The 12,320-nt window shown below is 34.8% G+C and overlaps 1 protein-coding gene across 5 annotated transcripts in view; it reads left to right on the top strand.

Moving 5' to 3' along the window:
• LOC131543563 (cell migration-inducing and hyaluronan-binding protein-like) overlaps positions 1 to 12,320 on the top strand; it is a 141,644-nt gene that overhangs the window by 80,576 nt on the left and 48,748 nt on the right. For all 5 annotated transcript variants that reach the window (XM_058781022.1, XM_058781025.1, XM_058781023.1 and 2 more), the window contains 3 exons: positions 2,511 to 2,632; positions 3,667 to 3,814; positions 6,776 to 6,967. In XM_058781022.1, coding sequence (XP_058637005.1) covers positions 2,511 to 2,632; positions 3,667 to 3,814; positions 6,776 to 6,967 — 462 coding nt within the window. The remainder of the gene's footprint in view (positions 1 to 2,510; positions 2,633 to 3,666; positions 3,815 to 6,775; positions 6,968 to 12,320) is intronic.

Here is a 12,320-nt window from a genome sequence, read left to right as displayed (position 1 = left end):
GTAGAAGTAATAGGCTATTTTCTGTCCTGTTTTGACCCCCCTCATCAGAACGCTTTGTTTGAATAGGCGTGGCAGATTGTTGACTCAGAAGTAAACGCCCACTGCTGTGATTGGCTAAGAGATGTGTATGTTTGACAGCCTACATCCTTCACAGATGGATGCTGCTGTGATTTAGATTAAAAACACATAAATACTCAGTACATATCAAACGATCTGTAAGTAGAGGCAAAGCAATAGTGATCACATAATAAAAAGAGTTACTCACACTTGTGCGTTGCGACATTACTGTCAGATCCAGTATAGTCGCACAGCATCGTCTGTTTCAATCTTTCCAAAAATCCCGCGACGAATTGTGCCTTGTTTGTGAATGAATCCACAGTAAAATGAAGTGAACAAAGGAGTGAGTTCTTACTGACGTGGCCTGGTCTTCATTAAAAATACAGTTAGTCCACTCTTTCCTAATATTGGGATCAGAAGGAAGGTGATGCAAAAAGATGTGTTTTTCCACAACTTGGCACTGCGTCTTGTTGTCTCTGGAGCCATTGTTATCGTTTGGTTTCTGCGTAGACCTGCGCCTCTCTCGTAAACACTACATGCACGAATCAGATGGTGGGGACAAACAGGCAGTGATGTAGAAGCAGGCATTGATCTTCTTCTGCAGAGGCTTACATCATAGAGTAGAACATTCCACAAGCTGTTGTTTTGGCAGACTGGCTTCAATATAATCTGTTTTTAGACTAATGAGAACATTTTGAGTTCTGAAACTTACAGGATGATTTTGTAGTACAATGACCTCTTATGTCAAAAGATCAAGGGAATTTTGATTTCTCAGTTTACGGCCCCTTTAAAATACATATAAACTACTGTTCAGAATTTTTTTTTAAATAAATTATTACTTTTATTCTGCAAGGATGCATTCAGTTGATCAAAAGTGACAGTAAGGAGTTTTAGAATGTTTCAAAAGATTTCTATTCTCTGTTCGCCCCCGAGTCCCAGCAGCTTAATTACCCAGCCCAGCACTTACACCTGTACATCCTCAACCAGCGCCTCCATCACACAGTCACACAGAACATCCCCATTCTGAAGATGCCATCTGTTTGTTCATCACCAAAGTGATAATTTAGTTAACAAGTGTGCAAGATCTTATTATGGGCAGAGAATAAACTCATTTAGATGTAGAATTAAAGTCCTGCCGTATGATTACAGTGCACAGATGGGAAAAAGTGGGCGAACTTTATTCTGGAATTCTGGGAACAAGTTTGAGCCCATGAAATACTTTTAGCTTTGAGACCATTGATATACTATTGCACTCCTGAGAGTTAACTTTTATTGGATATACACTACGGTTTAAAAGTTTGGGGCCTGCAAGATTGGTTAATGTTTGTGAAAAATGTGGCGTTTAATAGGCTTCTTAAATAATATTTATAATAATACATGTTTTTGTAAGAAGTTTCTTACGCTCACCAAGGCTGTTTATTTGATCAAATATACAGCAGAAACTGAAATATCATGAAATATTATTACAATGTTATATAACTGTTTTCTTTGTGAATATATTTTAAAATGTAATTGCCATCATCAAATCTTAATCATCAAAATATATATTGACTATGGTTAGTATTATTACTATTATTTTATTGTTACTATTGTATATGGTTTCTACATATAATACCATAAAAATCATTATATAGATATTATTTATTTATGTACATATACAGATTTTATTATGGGGATATTATATATGTTATAACCATATATATTCAGAGAATGTGCATACTGTGAAAATTATATATGGTGTTATATGGTTTGCCCCATTTTTTAATTTTTTTATGTGTCTATGCTAACAACTTGTTTCGTTAACTTTCAAGAATACCACAGCATATTGACCTTAAAGCTAATAGGCATGACCTAAAACCCATAAAAAAGTGTGCATTACACATTTTAAGTAATAGTACAGTGCAACCCTAAGAATGGGAGTGATTTTGCAAGTAGTGGATCACTTAATATACAACACACACTACAGTATGCCACCAGTTCACTTCCCGCATGTTCATATACACAGTAAATTTTCCACCACACTCTTGGAGTGGCTCCTGAGAGCTCTTTTGCATTGAAGGGCTCTTTTTAATTTGACATAACTCCTAATCATTTTCAAGTATCCCCCGAACAGCGCGAACGCTTGAGATTTGTGCCCTGATCGCAGCAGAGAGTGAAGGAGGAACGTCTTTTCGATTGCATGGCAGAGTTGTCTTTTTATTATGTTTGGTCTGATTTGAATGCAATGCAAGAAAAGTAGGCTGAATTCCCTGTAGGTCTGGCAATACAGACGGCAAAACAGGGAGGGCGAACTGCAATTATCTCTGCATAAATAGGCTTTGACAGGCAGAATTGCAAAACAGGAAGATTAAAGATGTAAATTAGACTAATATCTACACAGAGCCTGTCTGTCGGGCAGCGCTGGAGGGGTGGCAGCTCTTTAATCGGTGTGTCTGTTTGTGTGGTTTTTTTAGAGGCCGAATGGACTGAATGGTTTGACCGTGATGACGAGAGGGGGTCAGGTGACTGGGAGAAACTGAGCGACCTCCACAAAGCTTTTCCAGAGCGTCTGTGCAGTAACCCTCTTGATATTGAGGTAAACATGTGAATACTAACTTACTACATACACTTTCTGAAAAAAGGTGCAAAACTGTTACTATTATAGGCCTATGTACTTTTGAAGTACTAATAGGTACCTTTATGGTACTAATATGTACCTTTTATGGGTAAACAAGGTGCAAAAATGTACCATTTAGCATTTGTACCTTAGGGTACCACCCAAATTAGCTCTTTACCTTTTGTATCTGAAAGTGTACTTACTGAATTATTAAATGCTTATATTTTACATTTTATGTTATGGCTGATAATCAGTAAGTATTATTAAAAATGTTTTGCTTTGTTTTTAAACCACAAAATACTATTTATTGTAAGTGTAATCAGACATTAAAACCTAATGATGTTCAGTACAGGAGAAACAATGAAATAGAATACATGTTTTAAATGTGAAAAAATAAGAAAATCTAACACTGACTAACCAGACAAATAATAATTTAAAAACGCTATATATTGTGCATACTTAAATCACATCCATTACGCTACTATTCAAAAGTTTGGGGTCATTTTAATGTTTTCATTTTAAGCCTCTTTTGTTCACCAAGGCTGCATTTATTTGATCAAAAATACAGTCAAATTCTGAAATATTATTACAATTTAAATAACTGTTTTCTATTTGAATATATTTTAAAATATAATTTATTCCTGTGATCAAAGCTGAATTTTCAGCATCATTACTCCAGTCTTCAGTGTCACGTGATCCTTCAGAAATCATTCTGATATGCTGATTTGCTGCTCAAGAAACATTTCTTATTATTAGCAATGTTGAAACTGTTGTATTGCTTCATATTTTTGTGGAAAGGATTCTTTAACGAACAGCATTCATTTGAAATAGAAATCTTTTGTAACATTATAAAGGTCTTGTCACTTTTAATCCTTTTAATGCTTCCTTGTCAAATAAAATAATTAAATTCTTTAAAAAAAAAAAAAATCTTACTGACCCATAATTTTAAATGGTAGTGTATGTGAGAGAATGACTATTTCACTGTATTGAAAAATGTCTTCCTTTGCCTTCAGGCTGAAACTTTTGACGGCATCCCTGCCAACATGACAGGAGAAGTCTTCTCCAAGTTTGACAGAAACTATGGCTTTGTATGCCTCAACAAAGAGCAGGTGGATGGGATTTGCCACAACTACCGCGTGCGTTTCCTGTGCGGCAAACTCGGTATGTTTCAAGCAGTCTGCTTTTGGCTTCCAGAGAAACTCTTTCTATCAGTTACTCATGTCACTCCAAACCTTTATAACTCTGTTCCAGAGAACACAATTGGAGATTTTAGGTATAATGTACCTCAAGCTGCTCTTTTGCATTCAGTGAAAGCGAATAGCAGCAGTATGCATATTTCTGTATGCATGGGGTCAAATGGATGTTTAACTTTGTCTTAACAAACGTTTGGAAATGCAGTTGTATTTGACCAAACAATTAAAAGTAAAATTAGGCGTTTCAACCTTATAATTAGCAGCACAGTGGTAGCAGCCCCTAATCCTAATCAGACAAATAATAATAAAAATGATAATATTACCCTATATATTGTGCATTCTTAAATAAATCACATTCTTTTCCAGTTTTGGCATCCTTTTGTACACCAGGTTATTTGAGTATCAGTTAGTTATTATTTACAGTATATATTTTAAATATATTTCAATTATTTTGAATATTTTACTATTTTGAATCAGTTTTTATTTTTATATTTTCTGTTTTCATTTTCATTTAAATGTTTTTTTTCTGTTTTGTTATAGTTCATTTTTTATATGTATAGTAGTTTGTATTTATTTTTATTTCCATACTACTTTTTGTTATTTTAGTTTTGTTTTGTTTGTTGTTTTTTATGGTTTTAGTTGTTTTTAGTTTTCAGTTTCAGTTTTTGCTGTTTTAGTTTTAGTTAACTATAATAACCCTTTTGTACGCATTACACTACTGTTCAAAAGTTTGGGGTCGGTAAGATTTATTTATTTTTTTTTTATGATTTTGAAAGAGGTCTTTAATGCTCACCAAGGCTGCAGTAATTTGTTCAATATATATTTTCCATCTGTTTTATTCTGTTTAACAGCTATAATATGTGTCTTCATAAATTATTAGTGAAGCTTTGATCTTTGAGCAGACAGACAGACGTCTAAGGCGGCAGTGGCCTCTAGGACGGCGTGGGGACCTGTGCCACAAATTTGGGGCAGTATTTGAACCCACTCTCTGTTCGTCTCTGTCATTAAAAATGAATTGTCTTAGTGCTTATCTTTTTCCATGCAGCTCCCTGTGCTGCATTTTGCCACCCCCGTCAGTGGATAAACCAAAAACCAAAAATGTGGGTAGGATGGATGAAAAAAATAGCCCCGTACAGATCAAATCAAATGAATCAGATCGCAAAAGTTATTAAAGTAATAAAATAAAACATTATCTACATCCATGCTTGACAGTTGCTTGTACTTGAGACTTTCATCACTCATTAGCAACGTTCGCACCACTGCAGCTGCAAGCAGCGATATGACGTCTGTGGAAATCTTTTATATTTATACATTCATAAAAGATGCATTATTTCTGTGCCTTGATCCTTAATTTAGGTTTGGGCACTTATTTTATTTTATTGTATTTTTGGTATAAGATTTTCTAAAATTATTCTTATTTTTGGTATTTCTTTCCTTTTTGATTGATAAAGTCCTGTCCTGGCCTGTCCCGTCCCATCTATCATTTTCTTAAATGTCCTGCTTTAGCTCATAAACACATTAGATTACGTGAATTATATGGTTTGTGCATGACATTTGATATTTGCTTTAAGACGTTGATGTTGAATTTCAGAAGTAATTTCTGTCAAAAGTAAGGAGAAATGGTAAAAACGTCCTTTAGAAGTGATTTATGATAAGTTCCACTTCAACAGCGCGTGTCAGGCCGCTCGGACAATTTCTGCTAAATGTCAGCTGTTTACAAACTTGGGCTCTTCCACTTGTCGAATAAAGTGTGCACTTTGCAGCCTATATTTAGACAAAAGTGGATGAGAAAGCTTCAGAAATATACTTCTAGCTCTACTTTCCACATTGATTTTTATTCCGCTAAACATAATCTGGAGTGCATGAGTGCACCAAAACTGACACTTTATTGTCAATCAAGTTAAACTGCTCACAAAGATTGCAGGTCCACATGCCATAAGTGACACATTTTAGCGCTCCTTCTGTCAATGATTTTAACAGAACTCAGAGGTCACAGAAATTCCCAGAGAACTGGATTCTTCACTCACATGTTTCAGTGTTTTATTCTCCCAAAATGGATCGGAACATCTTGTTTATTGGTTGAAATTGGTTTGTGTTAATCCAAACCACTGTCTGTCTGAAAATTCAGTGCAGGCTAGTTGATAATATGCCATTTGTGTAATTGCTAACATGCTGCCACGTAGCTTGAAAGTTTCTCCGGCTGATTACAACTAAATTCTTCATCTGGTTGTTTTTGCTTTGAAAGACATTTAGAAAAATTCTTGTCACATTATGACAGATTGTGGCCATTATGTGAACTTATTTTATGTATTTTCTCATGCATAACAAGGAATGCATGATAAAAAATATGATTAATCATACTTTCAAAATGCATTACTTCAGATTTAATGTGTTCAGTTCCTCTTTTAGGGGATAAAAATACATAAACGATGTCCTAGAAACTCTAAGAACATGAGTTTGATTCCTAAGAAACATATAAAAAGTATTGCTTGAATGAACTGCAAGATGCTTTGGATAAAAGCACCTGCCAAATGCATAATTGTAAGAATAATGTTCTCATTAACGTTGGCATGTGACATACGGCTGTGTCATCATGTAACCTTGTGTCTCACAGTGACTTTACTTTAATAAATGTGTCTTTCTGAATTTGATTTATGAGTAAAATTGGTTTTAGGGGATCATCTATCAATCATTTAATTACAAACGAGATCGTAAGATCTTGGCTCAGGAGAAACGTTTCTGTCAGCTTTTGCCTGGTCATGTATAAAATACAATATGCGATTAAATGCAGCTCATGCATGTGTTTCATGCATCTTTAATGGCTCTCAGATCAGATTAGACTAACAATGCATATAAATCTTTATGTAGGGCATGACAGTTATTGACCATATGTGCATGCTAAATAGGTGTGCGTTGTGTCCTTCAACAGTGCGTCCACAGGCCTCCATCTCCATAGACACCTTGTCTAACTGCACTATTTTGGAGCTCGCGGATGAACCCCAGGGTTGGACATTCGGCGACAGGATCGTGGTGGCCAGCACAGATTACTCCATGCACCAGGCTGAGGAGTTCAGCATCTTGCCTTGTCCTTCCTGCACGAGGAACCAGATCAAAGTGGAAGGTCAGTTATAGCTCTGAATCTCCTCACTAAAGGTGCAAAGCAGTGATGAAGCTTAGGTCACGGTCGTCTGTGTACTGCATCTAATCTGCCACTCACATTTAGTGGTCGGCTGATATATTGCCAAGGCCAATATATCGGTTGACATTTGGGATTTTTGAATTATCGGCATCGGCCGATAAGTTTTTGTATTTGGTCAATGTGTTGGAAGCGGGACTTTTATTTTGACAGTTCTGAGAACACCAGCGTCTGAGTGCATTGAGTTCCCAATCTCTGCATTCATTTACTGTTCTGATAATAAATGATTAGTAAACGTACTGAAAAGTTTGATTTCTGTTTATGGAAGCTTGTTTCCACCACAGGATAATATTAATAATAAAAAGGTAAGTTTGACTTTTTTGATAATTCTTACTTTTTCCCTCACAATTGTGATATATAAATTTGGAATTATGAGATGTGAATTACGACATAAACTCGCATTTCTAAGAAGAAAAGTCAATACAATTGTGAGCGATGAACTCGCAATTGCAAGAAAAATAATTCGAATTGTGAGATAAAAATTCGAAATTATCTTTAAATTAAAAAAGTAAAAGAGTAAATTCAGAATTCTGAGAAAAAGTCAAAATTGTGAGATAAAAAAATTAAATAATGGTTCAGTTTACAGATTTTTTTAATGAATCAGTTTTCATGAGTGAATACATTTTAATAAATCTGAATATATAAATATGTAGAATAAATATAAATTACATTTTAGGAGTTGTATGTGCTTTTATTATCTTTAAATTAAATAGTGTGATAGTATCAGCCACCATGCTCTCTATCGATTTCTTTCTATCGAAGAAAAAATAAATAAATAAAAATTTGCTCGACCACTACCAGTTCATCTAGGTAGTACATTTGTGTATAGACACCCTGTTCAAAAAACATGTTTTGTTAACAAATTCTATGTAGTGAGCAAACTTAACTTTTTGCGTATTTTAATGCACAGTTACAAATTATTTACTGATTTTAATGAGTAAACTTTGCATTAGCAAGCACCACTAATAATTACAAGTACCTACACAAAATAATTCTACACGTGGTTGATTAGTCTTACTCAGCACTTACAGAAATACACAGAAACAGGGATGTTGGAGTGTGAAGTGCGGCTGAAATAACAGCTAGCTGATTGCCGTCTTTGTCTGTGACACTTCAGTGCTGTCAACAGGATTTCATCATGGCAATTCACAGAAACTAGGTGATTGGAGGCATTAGATGAAATTTTGCATCAGAGAAAATGTCGAGTTCCAGCAGTTAGAAAAAAACGCTTCCTCACAGGCACAAAAGTGTTCGAATTTCAAATAAACGCCTTGTAAAAATCCCTTCATCCTCGTTCTCCGGGGGTTTGGAATGTCTTACATCAGATTCAGGAAAGCGCATCGCTCTCAAAAGTGAAGATGACTGTTCTGGAGAACTTTGAGGCTGAAGTGTGTGTGTGTATGTGTGTATGCGACTTTTCATTCTGATGTTTAAAGCTGACCTGTGTTTATCTTCCTTTGGTTTAATTATATTCGAGAATTTTACTCAACAATGGCTGACATTCAGAGCCTGCGGAAAGCACTTCCTCTGTTGAATTCCATTGAATTTTTTTCCTTCTACACCTCCTGATTTTAATGCTAAAATAATTTTCTCCAAATTAGATGTAGCGCATCAGTGGACTGCAATTTCAGCAAGTCATACCACCAATTCAATTGGATTGAAGCCTGTGAAGTCTAGCTGGGCCTTTCCAGAATACTAACCTTTTGTCAAGCTATTTAATAGGCTCTGTTTCAAAATCTCTTGAGCCGCCTACATAGACAGCATTTTAATGCATCATAGACGTGCTTCATATGCACTATTTGGTACCTTCTTTTTGGTGATTTTTTGTGGATCGTTTTTGGAAACAAAAATTCCAGAATGCACTGCAATGAGGTTTAAAAAAACAGTTATGTTTATTCCAGGTTCAATACAAGTGATGCTCAATCAGAACAATGTTGGTTACCATTTAGGCTCAGATTGACTAAACAGGGCAAATTCATGTGAGATCACAATGATATAAATGTGCAGATGGGAGTGGAAAGAGCGGATGATCTACTGACAAGACGTAAACAAGCAGAGCCAATGATAATCAGGTGCATATAGTCTACTACCAACACAGGCACAAAATGGGTTAAGATATGCTTTTTTTGGGTGTTAAATAATGGCACAAATACCAGTAAATTGACTACGGCAAACCTTAGTGAAACACCTTGCATTAAATACTCTCCTCCCATGAATTTTGTGTCTGAAAGGGAAACTTCTACAAATGCATATGCAATAAGGTCAGCCTCAAAATAACTGTTCACGCCTTTTCATTTGTAATTTTTCACTGCATGTCTTTAGTAAATCCTGACAGTAGTTTTTAATGGCAAAAGAGTGTTTGCGTTGGCGCAAGCTGTTAGTAAATCTGACCCTTTGATTTTTCTGGTTTAGGTTGTCTTTAAAAAAGTAAACAATATGCTTGTTCACATGCATTTTGTGTGAAAAATATCACTTACAAAGTTGTATCCAATTTTGCAACTTTGCTGTAATAATGCAAAAAAAGAGAGGAAAATTGGCCCCAATGACTTCAATTGTAAGTGCCTCCTTTTGCCTAAATAATTTTTTTGTGTTAATAAAGATTGTTGCACAAATGCTGTTTATTGACCTTGTATTGAACCTGGAATATTTCTTTAATATTTAAAATAAAAAAACATAATGGTGGGTAAAATGATTGAAAAGGAGAATAAAACATTTTTCATTCAATTCCTGCGATCAAAGCTGAATTTTCAGCATCATTAGTGTCACATGATCCTTCAGAAATCATTCTAATATGCCGATTTGCTGATCAAGAATTATTATTAGCAATTGTTGAAATCAATAGTGCCGTTTCATATTGTTGTGGAAACTGCGATCCATTTTTTTCAGGATGATTTACTTAATAGAAAGTTCAGAAATAGATTTTTTGTAACATTATAAAAGTCTTTACTGTCACTTTAAATCAATGCAATGCAGTCTTGCTGAATAAAAGCATTACTTTCTTTAAAAAAAAAAAAAAAATTCCAAAAAATGAAAAACTGTTTATATTTCTCAGAGTATGACAGCTTTAGCTTGTAACCGTAGGCAGTAAGCAGCGATTTAGCTCCAGTATATGTTTTGAAGCCGAGCCATAGTTTTTGCTTTGCTTGAGGTCATTGTGCTGCTGGAGGATGATTTTGTCCTGAACGCATTTCTCTGGTTGCTGACCATGATGCTGGTTGGTTCAGAATGGTGTTTCGTGGGCGGTTGGCTTTGCACTGAATACAGTACTTCACATTCAGACCAGAATGCCATCAGACTGCAAAAGATTGCCGGTTTTGTCAGATGTCGTGTAGCAAACTTCAGGTTTGATTTAATGTTAGCCTCTCCCAGAAGTCTCTTCTCTCTAGCCGCTCTCAATGAGAATCTCTTTTAAAGTGTTGGAACGATGGGTGATGGCGGGATAGTTTCTCTCATTTCATCCAATAGGCTTTGCACTTCTGTCAGGGTTGTAGCTGCTGTCTTGTTCATTTCTTTAACGATTGCTCCTCTTGTTCAGCTGCTCAATTTGGTAGGATGGTCTGATCTTAGATGTTTCTGGGCTTTCTGCCATTTTTTCCATTTTGCTACAACGAGCATCATAGTGCTCAAAGGAAGAGCCAAAACGATAGCAATCACATTCTCTAGGTTTTTTTTTTTCTCCTCCTAATAACTTCATTTCGAAGTTCCACAAGCTGCTTGTTTTTCTTTGTGAGGTCAAGAACGATCTGCTTGTTATATATAGACTTTAGAATGGCAAACAAATTGATGTTTACTGTGCAGCAGTTGACAACAATTGAATATGGATTGGATGATAAAGGAAGACAGGTGTACATAATGCATAATGCATAATGCATAATGCATTGATTAATGATGTTTGTTTTTGTAGGCTAAACAAAGTTGTTGGGTTTGGTTACGGTTAGCAGATCCAGTTGAGATGCTCTGCTTTACTTATTTAGCTTGGCCTAATCTCTCAAAACTTCACCTATAAAGTATTTTTATGATTTTTATATTAAATGCAACTTTGAAGACATCTTAATACTCTATCTAGGGCTGCACAATTTAGGGAAAAAAAATATAATTGTTATTTTTCAGATAAAAATGGCAATATTTTATTTTATTTTATTTTAAATGTGCTGTTTGTAGGACTTCATTTATATATGAACATACATACTGTACATACATACATGATTATAATTACTACATAAAAATATCTAAGAAATATTACTATTTTATTATTTCACTGTACAATTAATTTTCAAAAATATAATCATTTTACATAATAAATGTAAAACTGCAATTATGGCAGTCTCAGTTTCTTCATTTTTAAATGTTATAAATGATTTCAGTTTTATTTTGATTAATTGTGCAGCCTTAACTCTTATCTAATTTTAACATTGCAGAGATTTCTGCAGGAATTCTCCAGAAATCCCATTTGGATACAACTTAATATGACTTTGCAGCTCAGCAGAATGAGAAATCGGTGGATGCTTTCTAACGGCACTGTTTTGAAAAACTATCAATGCCAAGGAAGATTAAATACTTCTCGGCACAATATTGACATTGATTTTCAGCTGGTTTATTGTGGCGAAGACAGAGATGTGTGCTAGCAAACCTTCTCTCGGTCACAGCAGAATATCGGTGACTGCAGGATACTCTTTTGAGTCTTGGTTCCTCCTAAGGTTTCTTGCTCATCAAACCTGCCAACTAGGGAATTTTTCCCCCTGACACAGTCAGCTTTGGCGCACTCACTGCTGGTATTGAAGCACTATTTACTGGTTTGAAACAATGGCTTAAAATGCTGTTTCTCAGGTACACTGTAAAACTGAACGATGGTTGTAAAAATAAAATGACTATTTTATTCTGAATGTCTTAAGTAATATATTTAAATTAAATAAAACCAATTCGTTTAGATAAGTCCATAAGAAACATGTTTTTAGGTTATTTGAAGGCATTAAGACATGTCCAAATGCCTTAATCTGGTTAATTTGTGGTTGTTAAAATGTTTATAAATGTCCAGTTTTTCTAACTATGATTGCATTTCTATAAAAAAATTCCCATTATAGTAATTACTTATTTGCAAGTTATATCTAAAGTTCACTTTTACATCATTAGATTTTGCTGCATTAAAAGTCTGTCTTCAACCAGATTTCTCAGAAAATGCCTTTGTTTTAGGGCAAAGAAAAAAGAGCCGGTTTTTATTGTGATAGACTAGGCCTATTATAAATATTACAACCATATGTATGCATACATTGACTAATTC

Source organism: Onychostoma macrolepis, chromosome 07 (assembly GCF_012432095.1).
Source record: "Onychostoma macrolepis isolate SWU-2019 chromosome 07, ASM1243209v1, whole genome shotgun sequence".
NCBI classification, from domain to species: domain Eukaryota; kingdom Metazoa; phylum Chordata; class Actinopteri; order Cypriniformes; family Cyprinidae; genus Onychostoma; species Onychostoma macrolepis.
The sequence above is the reverse complement of the archived record's forward strand: the minus strand, read 5'-3'. Positions and strand labels throughout refer to the sequence as shown.